The sequence below is a fragment of the Crinia signifera genome, chromosome 1 (assembly GCF_055691185.1).
Source record: "Crinia signifera chromosome 1, ASM5569118v1, whole genome shotgun sequence".
NCBI lineage: Eukaryota > Metazoa > Chordata > Amphibia > Anura > Myobatrachidae > Crinia > Crinia signifera.
In genome coordinates this window covers 339,695,874-339,713,467 of record NC_139217.1, presented here as the reverse complement: position 1 = coordinate 339,713,467, position 17,594 = coordinate 339,695,874, and the positions used below count along the sequence as shown (strand labels likewise).

General features: G+C 42.0%; 1 protein-coding gene across 1 annotated transcript in view; it reads right to left on the bottom strand.

The window, feature by feature from the left end:
- Nucleotides 1–660: 660 nt before the first annotated feature.
- Nucleotides 661–17,594, bottom strand: part of MYO1H (myosin IH) — a 70,110-nt gene continuing 53,176 nt past the window's right edge. Inside the window, exons 19-31 of the mRNA XM_083146121.1 lie at nucleotides 16,645–16,758; nucleotides 15,242–15,318; nucleotides 14,896–14,964; nucleotides 12,015–12,099; nucleotides 10,215–10,374; nucleotides 8,827–8,910; nucleotides 8,637–8,730; nucleotides 8,114–8,169; nucleotides 7,377–7,512; nucleotides 4,815–4,885; nucleotides 4,627–4,724; nucleotides 4,021–4,117; nucleotides 661–2,003 (exon numbers count right to left, since the gene is read on the bottom strand). Coding sequence (XP_083002247.1) covers nucleotides 1,980–2,003; nucleotides 4,021–4,117; nucleotides 4,627–4,724; nucleotides 4,815–4,885; nucleotides 7,377–7,512; nucleotides 8,114–8,169; nucleotides 8,637–8,730; nucleotides 8,827–8,910; nucleotides 10,215–10,374; nucleotides 12,015–12,099; nucleotides 14,896–14,964; nucleotides 15,242–15,318; nucleotides 16,645–16,758 — 1,165 coding nt within the window. The 3' untranslated portion in view covers nucleotides 661–1,979. The remainder of the gene's footprint in view (nucleotides 2,004–4,020; nucleotides 4,118–4,626; nucleotides 4,725–4,814; nucleotides 4,886–7,376; nucleotides 7,513–8,113; nucleotides 8,170–8,636; nucleotides 8,731–8,826; nucleotides 8,911–10,214; nucleotides 10,375–12,014; nucleotides 12,100–14,895; nucleotides 14,965–15,241; nucleotides 15,319–16,644; nucleotides 16,759–17,594) is intronic.

Here is a 17,594-nt window from a genome sequence, read left to right as displayed (position 1 = left end):
CCCACGATCAACGGCGGTACGCGTCCTATGACATATTTTCATACCCCCACTATCCACGTCGGCGTGGAGTTGATTTTATATAGTGTGGCGAGCCACCGAGCCCGAAGCATGGCGAGCGGACGCGCATTACTTCACAGGTATTACGCATCCCCTCGCGGGGCTCGCCACACTATATAACATCAACTCCACGCCGATGTGGATAGTGGGGGTATGAAAAGGTCAGAGGACGCGTACCGCCGCCCCTTGCTGGCTCGCTGTGCTCGCCACACTTGTTGGCGTTCATCGTGGGGTGGCGTTAACAATGAGGGGGCATTTGTCATGTCAAATACCCAAAATGGTGGGTATACAATGAAAAATCGGGTCCATTGGCCCATTTAACATTTTTCCCTATGTAAAATCGCGTCCATCGCATCGGTCGCATCGCATGCCTTAACTTAAGGCATGCGATGGACACGATTTTTTCAGGGAAAAGGCTAAAAATAGCCCTGAAGTCGCGTCCATCGCATACCTTAAGTTAAGGTATGCGATCACCTACAACGGGCGCCGTGCTAGGTAACAAGAACCCTATTTTGCTTTGAAACCTCTGTGAACCCCCCCAGTGCCTAAGCAATTGGTAGTTTCTAATTAGCTTAATTAGTCCTTAATTACTCACCATCCGCATCACTATCTTCTTTATCGGATCCTGACAGGCTGGTCTGCAGCAGCGGTGAGTATGTGTGAGAACTCTATAACACGTGTGACCTCTGGTGTGTGCATGTGTATGACCCTTCCCCATGTATTTCTGGACGAAGCAACAGGGAGAACTACATGTCCCAGCAGCATCCTTCCCTGCAGTTAAAGATGGAGGGGAGATGTCCGGGAGCCATGGTAACCACTGGAGTGGCTGGAACACACGGGTATCTTTTTTGTGCCTGCGGGGCTTTTTTTTAATGGATATTGTGTTAATATACATTTGGGTGTGAGGATTTTTTTAGATTAAAAAAAACCTGGTTGATACCCCTATAGTGGATTTTGTAATAGGTTCTGATTATGGGACCAGCATGATTTTTGTTGCGTTTCACACTACATTTAAAGTGGCAATCAGTTAGAAGTTATAACTTAATTCTGCTATTTTTCTAGCACACTTTCCAATACACACCCGTTCCATAATCTCAGGCTGCAGCTCTCACAATGGCTCTGCTGTGGCTTCTGGCAAAACATGATGGCTTCCATGTTAATTTAATTTAAAGGAAATTGGTATTTTGTAACAACTGCAATCCACTCTTGAATAAACCAGCAAAGCCTGTTCTGCTTGCTAGTGGAATGGGGCTAAATATCAAAATGGTTGGTTCCAGCACGGGGTCCTTTAGTAGAGTGAACCTTGTTTTGTCTCTTATTTTTACACAAGCATCAAATCTTCCCAGAGAGCATGTGTCAAGTACAGACAGGGACGGCTGTTACATGCTTAACCAATCAAGTCACAAGGATTTAGAAACTCATACTTGAAGTGCCTCTGATGTCACTGGTGTCAAGTGAGGAGGCTGCAATGTCATGATTATTGATCTGTGGGTGATAGTTGGTGTAAGTATTTTACTTATTTTATTATTTTTGTATTGGAAGTTTTTGGATGAAAAAATATAACACAGTGAGTCATTAACATTGTCCTGTATTCTGTAAAAGAATCCAAGGGAACTCATACCACCGGATAGGACTGATCCCAGATGCCAGCAGTCAGTTATACTGTATGTAAAATCAGTGGATCAGATGTTTGCAAAACATTATTCACTTGCTAGGTTGTGTCGGAAAGATGTACCTCCAGCCAGCAGAAGGCAAAAACACAAAAGAGTCTACAGAGTTCTTCAATGTCTACAGCATAATTGTTGTTACTTTGGTTCTCAGAAGGAATCAATATGGTCACTGAGGAAACAGGTGATGCACCAGCAGCCTCTCACAGCTTTGTCCTTACTAGATTCCATGTACAGCTTGGACAGATTTGGGGGTTAGGATTTTAGTCTGGGAGATGTCTGAAATATAGAAACAGATGACAGCATTGGTTTACTCTCACTGTGATAATAGTCATAGGGGCCAATCCTATTAGTGCCGAAGGGTGCGAGTTCCCGTTCGTGTACCGCTTAAGCGCTGAAAACGGCACCCAAATTAAGCCTATCTCACACCATTCGCAGGACTGAATTTTGTGAGTGCAAATCATCCTCAACTAATAGGATCGACCCCCACTCCCTATACTGTAAAATGCCTTGTGTTAAGCTTCGGTGGTTACACCCCTGAGAGAAATAGGTCAGTGGCATGTCCACAGTATTTTGGCACAGCATCAAAGACTTGTTGCCTGATGTGCATGTGCTAGCGCCATTATTTCACCGGGGATGGAGCACATAGAAATCAACAGAGATGCCCTCCTGTCCTATAATGCCCCTGACATAAGTGTTTATTAGTAGTAGGATTTCCTGCTCAAATTATATGTTTAAAGTATTGTTGTAGTTAGATGCAGCCAACTTGAGGTAAAAATGGTGAGGTGAAGGAGGGAGTGGCCAAGAACTACAAACAAAAATCCTGTGTTTTATTATCGATAGTATTGTAAGAGGGGCTGGTTACAGAAGTATAAGGCTGGGTGCACACAAATCAGCACACTTCCTTCAAGCCAACATAGCAGCCGAATAGGTAAGCTCAGTTTTACAAACATTCTCCGAGAGGGGGTAGCTGTATTGACAAATCGGGGGCTGTGGCACGGCATGAGGGGGTGTGGTCAGGGTAAATTACATGAAATAGGGGCGGAGCAGGGGTGGGACTTCACAACTGCATCATTATAGCCATAATGACATGATTCAGCACAAATCGCACCATTGTTCCACCCACTCTAAACAGCTTCATCATGTTGTAAGTTACACAATTTGGGCGGTTATAATATGGCTTGGAGCACTGCTCGATTGGGTACTCAGAAACCCTCCCTTGCATGCATTAATAAGTGTGTTCAAACTGAATTCTAAAACTGAAATTTACTTGGCTTTGTTCATGTGAAGCATTCCAGGCAACATTTGCCTGTTGTGTTACCTCAGTGGCAACCTCTGAAGCTAAAAGGTTTCTTTCCAGTATCACACATTTACTTCCCTCCCTCCCTCCTCCTCCCTTCAGCCACATCAACAACAAATCTCGGGTTTTCCTCTGTTGCAGTTTCACTTTACTTCCTTGCATAACACCATAGCATGGGTCTCTTGCTTGTCCTTCAAATCCTGCTATTTGCCAAACACTAGTATACTGCATGGAATCATATTCTTATTGACTGACTACAGTGAAATTAAGTTCCATTACTGATGCTCCACCTGTTCTCTCATATGTAATGCTCCCCTAACCACTGCAAGCAACATCCCATTTACCTGACCTCTCAGTTGCTCTGGGGTTCCGGGTGACTCACTGACTCACAGAAGCCTGACAGTCGGTATCCCAACTTGCACAGGTTTTTTTCCCTTGTGAGGGTCCACAACCCCCATAGAGGGAGAATAGAATAGGGGGTGAGACACTGAGCTTGCAGATGGCAAGCGCAGTGAGCCCGCAAGGGGCTAGAATGTGCTCGCCCCCCTGTTGGGCTCCTGACAGACGGGATTCCGATGTCAGAGAAATGACGGTCGGAATCCCAACTGTCGGAGCGTTATACCATATCCGTTACTAGGAAGGTACTGTAAATCTCAATTCTGACATTCTAAGTGTTTATCCTGAAATCTGAAACACTTGTTGAAAACCCAGAAGTAAGAAGTGATGGACACTGTTGGCCGATAAAAACCTGCGATAACGATATATATCATCAGAGCCACTCCCCCGGCACTCCTTGGCCACCCTTTTGTTTACTAACTGCGGAGCAGAAGCAAACCAAAATTTAAATGAGCTATTTCTAGTTTAGTCAAACTTGTACTGTGTGTATAGTCAATATCAGTGGTTCTGGGCTCCATGGAGTTTATAGGAAATCGCATATTCAAGATCTTCCATAGCCAAAATTTCACCATGTGTATGCACCTTATATGTATAGCTTACCACAGTCAGATGTCCATTCTTGGCTTTGTACACCTGTGTCTCAGCCCCTGATGTGAAATCAATAACCCCTTCCTTGCCTTGGAAGTGAAATGTGATGCTAGGAGAAAAGAATGAAATGTGTTATTGCACAAGCAGGATGTTTGCTGAGAACCTGGGAGTCTAATATCTTGTCTATACAGGATGATCAGTATCAGATTAGTACACAGGTTCTCAAAGTCGGTCCTCAGGACCCCACACACTGCAGGTCTCCTCACAGAATCAAGTGAAATAATTAGCTCCACCTGTGGATCTTTTAAAATGTGTCAGTCAGTAATGAGTGCACCTGCTGGGTTACCTGAAATCGCACACTGTGTCGGGTCCTGAGGACAGAGTTTGAGAACCGCTGTATTAGTAGAATCAATAATAATCAACAGTCCAGGTTTTAAGGATCTTAAACCAAGGATATAACCAAGCTGTCTAAGGTACTAATTAAATCACCTGTGCGTATGGATATTCTTACTACCAGGGCAACTTAAGAAAGTGTTTGAACCACTAGTTTATATGTAATTAAATGGTCTACATGGATTTATATCATTAATATTTTGGAGACATCTACTTGTGTATTACCTTCCTTGGCCTATCTTGACTGCATCTTTCTTAGAAGCCAGCATGCACAGCTTAGTGACCACTTCAAATATATGGTCACATTGTAATATGGCGTCACCCTGTAAGGAAGAAAAGAAGACTGGTAACTTTTTCCACAAATCAATGTCGCTTTGGCTGCACCAACAAAGGTGACAGGAAGTACCTCCTACCTTCTGCTTATTGTCCTCTGGAGACACATGAACAATTAGGAATCCATCACTCAAGTTACTGACAGAGATTTCTATAAGAAAATAAAAAAGTTTTAGTGTATTTTTTCACTTTTAACTTTTCTCCAGTACATTTATTACCATAATAACATAAAACCTTTACAGATACTGGATGGAATAAAATAAATGGACTTGGATCCCCAATAGTATAGCTGGTAACAATAGCACTATAGAGACTGACATAATGGGAGTGTGGTAGGACACAGAGACCTGTCCACCAGTGTACTTGTTGTGTGAGTGAGGAGACACTATATACTGTATATGTCGGGAGTCATGATGTGTGTAGAAGAATGAAGGCCACTAGGAAGCTCACAGCCTACAGACGTAGTTGGATTGAGCACTGTTTCCCAACAAACTGGTTTATAAGGAAAAAGTCATGTGTTATAGTTGCCAACTTAGGGCCTGATTCAGTCCTGCTCACTAGGCAGTGTATATTTGCTGCCTAGTGAGTAGGTAAATGCCACCCCGCCGAACACACGCCCCCACCGAGCAAATCCCCGCACACCATCAAATGATTTTTAAAACCTAAGTATATACTTACTTTTCAGATGGCCACTATCCGCTGAATTGTGGGAGGGCGCTGATATCATGTGATGTCAGCCGCCCGCCCCAAAGATGCATGGGCACACCTGCATTTGCAGGGGTATACCCAGCGTTTCTAAGGGCGCGCCACCGTTTTTGTGCTGGATATAACTTGCGCATAAAACGGTGGATATCCCTTGTGTCCCTTCCTGCCCATCCTTGAGAAAACACCTCGGCGAGTGTGAAACTCACCAAAAACATTCACTACTGGGGTTTGCAAATGTGCATTTTCGCGCATGTGCAAACCCACACCATCGGCTGGATCACCCCCTTAGTGCATGCAGCAATCAGTGCATTCATATTACTGTATACAAATAACAATAAATTCAGTCCACAGTTGTGCTTGTTACTAATAAAGTGAAGTATTGTACAGGACACGCAACATCCAAGTGACTGCAACCCAGGACAGAGAACATCCTACTGACTACCATACTGAATACTAAGCATCCCAGATTCAGTGCCTTAACATACAAACAGCACTTTAGTGACAGAGTGCATACTAGTGTCCACCATACAGTATAGACAACTGCCTTATAGGACAGACAGCTCACTTTTGTAGTGGTCACCAGTAGGGCCATTATCAGGGGGTACTGCCAGAACTCTAGTCTGGGCCCTGACACCGAAGGCGGCCGTCCTTGATTTCTACTCCCGATTAGAGCATGGCATAATATGGGCATATTGACAGAATTTCAAGCTGCGCAGAGGTAAGTACAGTAGGCAGAGATCCAGATTCTTTCTGGCATCATTGATAGCACTAAAGATAGAAGTTATAACTAACACTGCTTATTGGTAAATAGACCCCTCTGTGTTTTGTTTCCTTATTATTTAGTTTGCAAAGTTGAGTATTAGGACTTTGCCTTAAAGGCCAGTTTGTCTATACAAGTTATACTTGCATAGACAAACAGGCCTTTTCATGAAAGGCTCAACTTGGGGCCCCTCAAATGAGTATCTTGCCTAGGGTGGTGGGTCCTGTCTATTTTGTCAGTTCACAGGCCTGACCACCGCCAATTTAAATTGGAAGTACATAGAAAACAATTCCCATTGCTAAACAAATCATACATAACAATAAAGAAAGGTAATAATAATTAAATGTATTAAAGTAATGATAAGTTAACAGTATTATAGTCAAAATAATAAGGATTCATACTGTGTAATTTGATCATCAAGGCAACGTCCATGTATGTACAGTGTCAGACTGGTCTCCAGCACGTTAGATAGTAGCTGCTGGCCCAACATTTTTATCTGGACTGCATAGTGTACTGCCAAACCATCAGAAGTGTCCCACCATAGCAAGGCACAAATCTATTCCTGCTATTATCTCCTAGTGTGCCTGAATAGAATGTATGTATGTATGTATGTATGTATGTATGTATGTATGTGTCTATCTAGTATCTATCATCAAGTAATATTTTAATCAAAAAAAAAGTCTACTCTAATTTGTATTAAAAAAAATTTGATACAAACCATAATACTTCTATATTCATATACTTATACCATAAGTATATAGTATATAAACCAGATATTTCTAGATACTGTATATTTAACAGGTCCTATCAGATGTAACCAAGGTATACACATACCACTGGTTGAAAAGCCTTGTGCTATATTTTATAAAGATCAGAAAATATTCACATTGCTTACTAGCAAGTAATAAACAAAGATGAAAAAAAAAAGATAAATCCTCTCAAAGGGCAAGATGTACTAAGCCTTGAAGTGATAAAAGGGAGAGTGATAAACCACCAACCAATCAGCTCCTACCTATCATTTTTCAAACACAGCCTGTGACATGGCAGTTAGAAGCTGATTGATGGTTTATCACTCTCCATTTTATCACTTTTCAAGCTTAGTACATCTGGCTCTCCATCAAGTGCCAGTATTAAGCATGGTTCATTGTATGATGTCATATTATTAGGTTTTTGTTACCTTTTACACTTGAGTAGTCAATCTTTTGCTTAACTTTGGCTTGCTCAGTCACATATAGCGCCGACTGGGACAAAAAGAGCTGACGAGGTCGAGCTTTAAACCCATGTCTGTCATACTTAATTGCTGCAATGCCATACTGATAATATGGAGACAAGAACATTATACATGTCATTACAACACAGTTTTGTTTAGCTCCAGGTGCTAAAAACTTCAGAGTACACCTGGCCTGCCATTCCTAGGCTCTTCCCAGATGTGGCCTGGCTGGGTTTGCAGCTGCAGTCAGCAATGCAGAGGCCTAATGTTATTGGTCATGTTGACACATATCTTCCCCATTCACTCTGAGGCAGGCGGAGGTGGAAGGAGATGGGGCTGGAGGATGAGGATGGTGATGGGACTGAGTATCGTAATGGGGTTGGGCTCTGAGGAAGGTGATGGGGACTGAAGAAGGGGACAAGGGCTGAGGACGGTGGTGATCTGCTGAAAGATGATTGACAGAGTGTGTGATCAAGTTTAAACCCACTGTCCTGGTCTGGACTCACTGGAGGAAGGCCATTCACTGTTCTAGGCTTTCTGAAATGACTGGAGGCTAATCTTCTTGAATAGCTCTGGGCCTATCTGTGATATTCCAGCAGGTAAGGGGAGTCTTCTGTAGGTGGCTGAGGAAATCGATGTTTCTGTTATTCTGGCTGTGGGGCAATGAATTTGAGTGCTATTATATGCATAGCTGCATTCCTTACCTTAATCTTGTCATGATTCATGACCTGCATTGTCTTTGGACTGATGTCCTGTTCACCTTAAAAATAAAAATACAAAAAAATTGTTTGTTTTTTTCTGGTCAGAAATCAAAATTACACAGCTCTTATCTTATCTACTCATCAGGGCCCGGTTCAGCACCTGTGCCAATTTGCAGAGGCATTTCAGATAGCCTTGGAGAGATGGTCGCCGGGGATTGAATACCCCCCCCCCCCCCTATATGTCTGTGAATGACGTAATGCACAGAAACGTCAGGTAAACACTGGCCAAACCAGTGATATATTGGCTGTTCAACTGAATAGACCACTGTTTACGCAGCATATTAGTGCAGGTTTTGTGTTATCCAGGCTTCAGCAGAGATGATAAATAAAAATAATTGACATAATTAACTCACCTGTCATCAAGCATGGACATCACTAAAACCTAAACTGTTAGTGTGCATTGAGGCCTGACGTTGGAAATGCCTGCATTATAGTATTGATGTACATATTTGTGTGTCACACTAACTTAGCCTGGTCTCTTCAAAGGGTTGGTTGATACTTTGCTGGTAGCCCTCCTTCTTTCCCAGGAAAAGTTCACTGGTCAAGACCTTTTGTTGTAGCTGCAGAGTTTAAAAAAAAAAAATAAACATTCAAATTAAATGGGCATAAAAGAAAATGATGTCAACATTTTCATAGAAGCATTAAGTGTTTCATACTTGGTGATTTCTTTGAGGAGTAATTGTCCTGCAATATTTTCGAACCAAGTTTCTTATACACAGTTTACGAAGCAAATCTGAGGTCTGAAAGACAGGAAACAAAACTTAATTCACAATGATTCTCCCTACAGTTATACAATATGCCAGTTGTCAGTCTGTAAGAGAAGAAATGCCAACATTCTGTTATTGCAGCTTATGAAATGGTTCGCTCTGCGGCTGGAAAAAAGCTATAGGTCCACTTACTAAATATTATAATTAGTGAGAAAAAGAAACAAAAATACTACATGTGAATTACATTAAGCATCAATAACAGTAATCTGTAAATGGAAGTCATACAATGGGAGTGACATATCTGTAAGTAGATCTCTGATGCATAGCTGGGACATTAAACAATTAGAGTATTTTCTTAATGGAATCTTCTAATGAGATTAGGTACATGACTTCAATCCATGTTCTTTCTTCAGGACCATAGCCCTACCAATCTATAATACATTGTAGTAGACCAAAGCGTCGTCCGGAATCTAGAATTTTCTTTACCTAAAATTCCACTCCTCACTGAGTTGAAATTTTGGAAGTCTTAAGGCGCCCATACATGGTACAATATTCCCTGTGCATTTTGAAATAGGTCGCATCGCAAGCGATTTGCGTGCAATGCGAATGCCACCTAGTTCAAAAAGCACGGGCTGCACAGACTTTATGTGCTGTGCAATGGGAAGCCCGCAGGAGCGCGCAACACATCGCATAGCACCATTGTACCGTGTATGGGCACCTTTAGGTGGCATGGTTGGCCATAGCAACATCCCATCTGAAACAGAACTCCCATTTTAGTAAATAAACCCCTTAAACTCTGAATTTTAGCATTTTCCAACTTAAACTTAAATTATTTAATACTTCCTGCGTGTTCAACAATATTCTGTCCATGTTCCAGTTTGTTTCCATGTTGATTAGACCCCAACATTTAGATCCCAAAAAAAATCTCATTTGAGACAGCTGATCAGATCTGCTTTAGCCAGATCTTAACAGTAGTTAAGAATAAGCTAAAGGTGCCCATACACGTTACAATTATTGCATACAATATTGTATACAATATCGTATCTCATCGCATCTCGGTTTTGCGATGAGATGAGATCTAGTACAAAAAGTATGTGCTGCACATACTTTTTGTACTAGATCTCATCTCATCGTAAAACCGATATGTGATGAGATGAGATATTGTATACAATAATTGTAACGTGTATGGGCACCTTTAGAATAAGAATATAGTACATCAAGTTTAAATTGAATTAAAAACACATACTGTATTGCAAATGTTCCAGAATGCTGTATAAAGTCATATTTCATTATTTTATTATTTCAACATTTCTCTGATAATCTAGAAATGATTATACCTTTGTCATGGGTAACGGTGGAGTCAGCCAGCTCTTATCAAGGACGTTTTTTGGGACATGGTCTTTCAGCTTCCAGAGGTAGTTATAATGCATTAGGCTAAGGTAGTTACTGTTTTCCGCACTGGGAGATTTATTTCGATTAATAAAGCTAACGATAAATCTAAACATGAGGAAAGAAAATATTTACACATGTAAGTCTCCATTATCCACAAAAATGCATGTCCTATAACAGCTACTGGGGGAAATTTGCTAAGATGTGTATTCTACTTCACATGTGATGTTGCAATGGGCAACCAATCAGAATCTGCTTCTTATTTATTTAGAACCCTCTAGAAGATAGGAGACATGATCTGATTGGTTGCCCATAGCATCATCACATGTGAAGTAAAATACACATCTTAGTAAATTTCCCCCACTATATTAGCAACATTATCAATCTTACATTTTGGCCTTGACAAAAAATAGCTTCAATATTATTCCTACACCATTCGGAATATTCATGATGTGTACATTCATATTCATTAAGCACCGCAAGTAGCTCTGGTGGACACTAAGGAGTAAATTTACTAAGATGGGAGTTCTATTGAAGATGTGATGTTTCTACTTCTTTTTTATTTAGCACCTTATTAGAAGATAATAGATAGAATCTGATTGGTTTCTATGGGCAACAGCCCATATTTACTATTGGGTGATTTTAGAAATATGCACACATGGCTTCAAGCATGCACAACCCCTTAAACTGCAGTGGCTTTCTGTAAAATGCAACCGCAGTCTACATGCAGGCAACGGTCTGGCGATGCAGCATTGAGAGGACAGTGACATGCCCTAAAATAGACCATTTTAGCAGCAGGTCGTGGCAGCTGCATGAAATCCCACGCAGCTGCTGTAACCATGCGCCTGCCTTTTCTAATATTACAGTGACCATAAATGATGTGAATTGGTGCTGGACCACCAACCCATGGGCAATCCTTCAAGTGCTCTGAGTGCCTGACATCAGTTTCAGATACCAGGAAACAAAAACATGTCACCTGTGGGGCGCAGGCCACCAAAGTACTGGCTCCAATTGAGGATCCGGGGGCTTCACTATAAAGTTTTGTGCAGCACCTGGCTCCTATAACTGTGTTGGCACTGCAGACTTGCTGGTCCCCTCTACAGTACGTATCTCCTGACTGGCTTCACCACACGGGCTATGGGTTTCCACACCAAGTGTCCTCAAAGGCACAGCAAGTGTCCTCAAAGGTGCCACTGTACAGAGACAGCGGCTAGTAAGAATGTGGCCATGATGCTCAAGCTTTGCAATCTTTGCTTTTATTTGTACTATAATTTTACTAAATAATTACACAGTGCCACAAAATCACAAAATTCCTGACTTCAAGAGTAAAGCTGGGTACATACTATGGAATGTGTGTGCTTGGCCATATTGGCAGCGGTGGTGGGGACCCTGCCCAGTGTCAACATTGGCAACTTCATACACACTTGCTGATGCCGCCAGGAGGGAGCAACGGAGAGGGGGAGTGGTGGAGGGGAGCGGGGATATTCTACAGCATGGCCCTCGTGAATGATGCGCTCTCTCGTCTGCACATTCAGGACGACGAAGGACATCATTAGCAACCCATGGATGCGTTAATGCACGACAATATTTAGCATACACACTAAGCAATATTTTAAACAATATAGCTAAGAAGAGGGGAAATGAGCGAGATTTATTGAAATATCACTTAGTGTATATAGGGCTTAAGAGATTGTATGCTGTTTGACAGGGAAAAAAAGAATTAACATTTAAATTCATATACGTCTTACTTCCTAATGGTTTGTGCAGCCCACGCCCGCTTCTTGACAGCCTTGCGGGCTAAAAACCCTCTCCAACATGATTCGAGTTTGATAGCTGTAAACATAATAGTAATGATTATTGAATGACTGATATAGAGATAGACCTTGGGCCTAATTCAGTAAGGACTGCGTATGCAGGGCCATCTTAATGTATGGGCTTGCTGGGCAGCTGACCTAGGGCCCCACAATTCTAGGGGGCTTCGAGCAGGGGTTTGACTCCAGAGTTACTTTTGAGGCTAGTAGAGATTGCTGTCCTGCTGGTTTGATTGTTAATTACACATAATCAGAGCTACTGGGAAACGTTCTTTACAGGCCTGCAGCCAAACAGTTACTGGCTGTAAGCATGCTAATTGCTGGAAAGCTAATAGCAGGTGGAGAGACCCCACGAGAAGCTATGATTTTTTCAACTTAAGTAGTGCCCCCAGTGCATTGCATTGCCTAGGGCCAAGAATGCCATTAAGATGGCCCTGCACATATGATATGCGATATGTGATCTTTAGCATTGCAAATGCAGGAGGAGGTGCATAACACTTCCTGCCTGTATTTGCAAACGCATTAATCTGTGATATGCCCCCGCACCGTCCCTTCCCGCGAACACCTCTGCCTGTCTGCAGAGGTGACTGCATTTTTGTTATGTGATTGCAGGACCCGTCAGGAAACTGCACTGCACTGTTCTGTACTCAATCAGGGCCCATGTACACACATACAAAATAAGCAACACTAGCACCCATAACAAAAAGAGGGAGTTTTTATAAATAATTGCAAAATATTCCTAAATATCACACTGATTAGTATAAATGGCATATTACTCTCATACAGTACCCATGGATTTAGTTACTGACGGTATGGTTAGAAGATCTAATGGCCATGACAAAGTGTAACAGATACACACACAGCATGAAGGCTTCACTGGAAGGTGGTAAAACTTTCATTGTAAAAATACAAAGCGAGTTGTAGTTTTTAGAATACACCACAAAGCTGATCTGTGCTAAAGTGGGTACATACAGAAACTTGGGTATCCACATGGCTGACAGATAATCCATGTCGTCAGAATCCAAAGGTCGACATGGAAATGTTTAACACAAAAATAGTGGACCTGCTTTTTTTGTGTAATTTTGTATGTTTAACCATATGTAAGCCAAATGAGTGGAAATGTGTACTGTCTTAGGCTTGCTTTGTTCACCATGGTTCGGGCAATGTGCCTTTGTCCGCTACCACTGCGCCCAACACAGGTTAATATTCCTATTCGCAGTCCACGTGGATGGTAAAAAAAAAAAAAGTTAAAAAGTTTAAAAAAACATTGTTATGTTGAGGTTTTGAACCTGTCGACCTTTTGTATGTCAACCTTTTAACTCATCGACCTACTGACTGTTGATCTACCATCCACCACCTTTTCTGAGTTTTAATGGTTTGCACAGTCATAATCACTGCTATTCTCAGAGGGTAGAAATTAACTGAAAACCATTCAATTCAATACCTGTTGACATTTAAAGCTCCACTCCAGGTAGCATGATGATGGAATTCAAATTATTATGGGCACGCTGGAGCAGCAGGCCACACTCCCAGTAGAATGTTGTTGGGCTGAGTGAGGGCAATCTGTGCAGTCAGGATTACTTGCATATACTGTATGCACCTTCTTTTGCAAAGCTTAGTATTGATTATTGAAACAAGGTAGTCGAGAGGGTGCATTCTTAAGCCCAAATATTTGTTGTACAGTGGGATATGAGGCCTTTTTCATGCTGCAAAAGCAGCTGTCCTTACACCAGAGCAATGCTGAATTGCTCTGTTGTAATGTAGGGTACACACCAGAACGATTTGGCCTCGAAACACCCAATTTAAATATAAGATTGACCGATTGTATTGGGCATGTTTTGGGCCATTGATTTATGCAAAATATCCAGGGGAGCGGGGGTCTGTGCGAACAGTGGGCGAGCTAAAAAAGACACGCAGTACTGCGATCTTCACAGCGCTGCATGTCAATCAGAATATTTGCCTTAATGTAAGTAAAAATTCTAATATTCTCTTACCTTTGTAAAATCAAAATATCATGATTATACATTCATTATACAGGTAATGCAGGATATATAATGGATATCTCCTGCTTATCTGGCAACCGCAATACTGTCTGAGGACCCATAGCATAGGGAGCTTCCTTCATGCATAAAACTCAAAAACGTTCAGTCTAACCTCGGGAACCTATTCCATCTTTCCTATGAGAAGGAGCACCAGGTGCGGAGAAGGATGCAATCTATGCTGTCAGGTTATACAGTTGCACTAATAAGGATGCAATCTATGCTGTCAGGTCATATAGTTGCACTAAGAAGGATGCAATCTATGCTGTTGCTTTCAGGTCATATACTGTAGGTGCACTAAGAAGGATGCAATCTATGCTGTCAGGTCATACAGTTGCACTAATAAGGATGCAATCTATGCTGTCAGGTCATATAGTTGCACTAAGAAGGATGCAATCTATGCTGTTGCTTTCAGGTCATATACTGTAGGTGCACTAAGAAGGATGCAATCTATGCTGTCAGGTCACATAGATGCACTAAGAAGGATGCGATCTATGCTGTCAGGTCACATAGGTGCACAAAGAAGGATGCAATCTATGCTGTCAGGTCACATAGATGCACTAAGAAGGATGCGATCTATGCTGTCAGGTCACATAGGTGCACTAAGAAGGATGCGATCTATGCTGTCAGGTCACATAGGTGCACTAACAGTTCAAGGTCAGACCTGCCCTTATTTCCAGGCTATAGTCTCACTTACCAGCTCACTCAAAAATGATTCTTAAGGTTGAACATTTTACTGGAGAAAGGAAATAAGAGCAGAAATCCATGGGTCACTGTACCTGCTTTCTTCTTTTTCACAAAAGCTCTCCTTCCTAAACACCCTTTGTATTTGGCTTGGATTTTTGAAACTACAATTAGAGAAGATATGAAGATTCAGCACACAAAACCAAATGAGGAACATTGTGTGGTGTATAAAACATGACATCATAATATGACAACTAAAAGAAAAGGCTACTATAGATATTAAACTGTCCATGAGAAATGATGATGCCAGCACATCCTTCCATCCATTATTGTGCACGTGACAGATCATTTCAGAGGTATACAATTCAGAACTAACATTATCAGTTACATATCGTCTATAAAACAATAGACTTTACTTTCAGTGACAAATATTATTATTACCGAGCTGATGCTTCTTCTGTTCAAATGAATCCACAGTGGCAAATAAAGTACAAGGATAACGTATAAAAAGCTTTGTTCTGAAAAATAGTAAACCATAATAAATGAATTTATAATATGATTCTTCCAATCTGCAGTGGTAAACACTGAGGAGAATGGAATTCGAAATGCAGCTTGCTATTAGCATAATTTTATACACAAGTGTACCAGGTAAGGCGGCCATATTGTGTGCACTACATAGGGTGGGATAACCAATATGTGGAGGCATAACAAACCTTATAGAAATGACAAAAGAGATGGATGAAGCGAGGGCAAACCTACTGTAATGCAGCCCATACACGTCCGTTTTCGCCGGCTCCGTTTAGTACTATGCGATGCGCGCTCCCACGCATCACAGAGTACGGTACAAAAAGTATGTGCTGCACATACTTTTTGTACTAGGTACACATCGCATCGGATCACAGTGCATGCACTAGGGATGCGATCCGATGCGATGCGTGCTAATTAAGTGCCGAACGGATCCGTTAAACGGACCGTGTATGGGCACCTTTAGACAGATATTCCCAAAACATAGTTCTCAAGATACCCTTACTGTCAAGGTTTTAAAGCTATTCATACTAAAGAGCAGGTGACTTAATCAGTTCCTCGGGCAGTATGATTGTACCATTCATGCATAAGGAAGGATATCCTTAAAACCTGGATGGTTAGGGTGCCTTAAGAACCATGTTTATGAACGTTTGCTAAAAAGATGCCCATACACTGCTGTGATGCCTCGCAGCGGTATACTGCCACCCGATACCGCGATGGATGGATGTGATGGATCGCATGTATCCCTGCTCTCGACCAAGTTCGCAGTCGGGAGGGAGGTCCCAGGTTGGGTGGTCGGACGGCCGGCAGGTCCGATGTGCACGAGACCGCGCATCGGACCTAAGGGGGCAATAAACTGACCTGATTTGGGCTATTTTGTTGGCCCAATTCATCGGAATCGGCCCAAATCGGATCGGTGTGTGAGCACCTTACGACATAAGGTACAGGTGATGTGGTGCAGTGGCAGAATGGCATTAAAGAACAGCAAAGTAGTAATGTATGAATCCAGGATAAAAAGCCTCTAAGAAAGTATGCAAGACAGTAGCATGCACCATACAAGGAGAACAAAATGGCCACAAGAAATGGTGCCATATCCTGCATTACAAACAGGCTGGTTTTGGAAGGAGACAGCTGTGTCCAGATTAAAAACTGCATGCATGGTTAAATCTATAAAATTAGTATGTGGATTAAACTTTTTGGTACCCTTTTCAAGTAAGAAAATGTGTCTGTAAATCAGATTGATCACTATTAGTTAATCACAGCATGAACTCAAATGTAAGCTTGCCCAGTCCATGGTTTAGTCAAACATGTTTAGCTACCTTCCCAGCTTGTATTCATCGGGTTGGTAACCTATGTGCTTCACCAGTCTCTCAACGCCTTCTCGTGCAGGTCCTGCCCAGTTAGGCCATGTCTCTGGACACAATGATTTGTACCTACAGCACAAATGAGAGATCTCATTGTACCTGCTATATATAAACCAGAATAACTGACAATCACAATTAGTGGTATATAACTAGCATTATAGGCAACTTAAAACTATGACTGATACCAAAAACAACAAGATAATGTAAGCAATATGCACAAGCCGCATAAAAGAGCCAAAAATAATGATCAAACGTGTGGCGCTCCTAAACCTGCTGCTGAATGGTGCTAGCTGCAAGGATGGACATATCTGCACTCATTAAATAATCTTGAATAAGTAAGAATTGTGTACTACATTGTCCTTATTCTATGTTGATTATGCTCCAGAAACAACCCAGGAGATATTTATTTTCTTTTAAACTTATTTTTATTCAAGATGAAACAGATAAGACTGATACATAGATCATACAATGGGGCTCATTCAGACCTGATTGTTGAACCTGAATTCTTACAGCCCATCAATCAGTTAGCACCCTCCCGGCCAGAGTGAAATGCGTCCACTATGCTCAGCTATTAAGCTGGGGAAAATCCATTTGAATTCACTCACCATGGAATGAATTCCCCCCCCCCCCCCCACACACACACACACACACACACACACACACACACACCTCACCCCCATGTGCAGTGCCGAGTAAGTAGACTTACTCGGCGCTGCGATGCAAAGGCCGTGGGGAAATCAGGGCCAACTGCAGGGAGATCAGGGCCCCTCCCAACAGCCGGGTCCACCTGTGGTTTTTGGTGGCACTCCCAGAAAACGCTGGGGTGCTGCCTACATAGGCCGGCTGGCTGTCAATCATCTTGCGATGGCTAGCCAGGAGGACCTCACAGCAATACCTCGTGTATG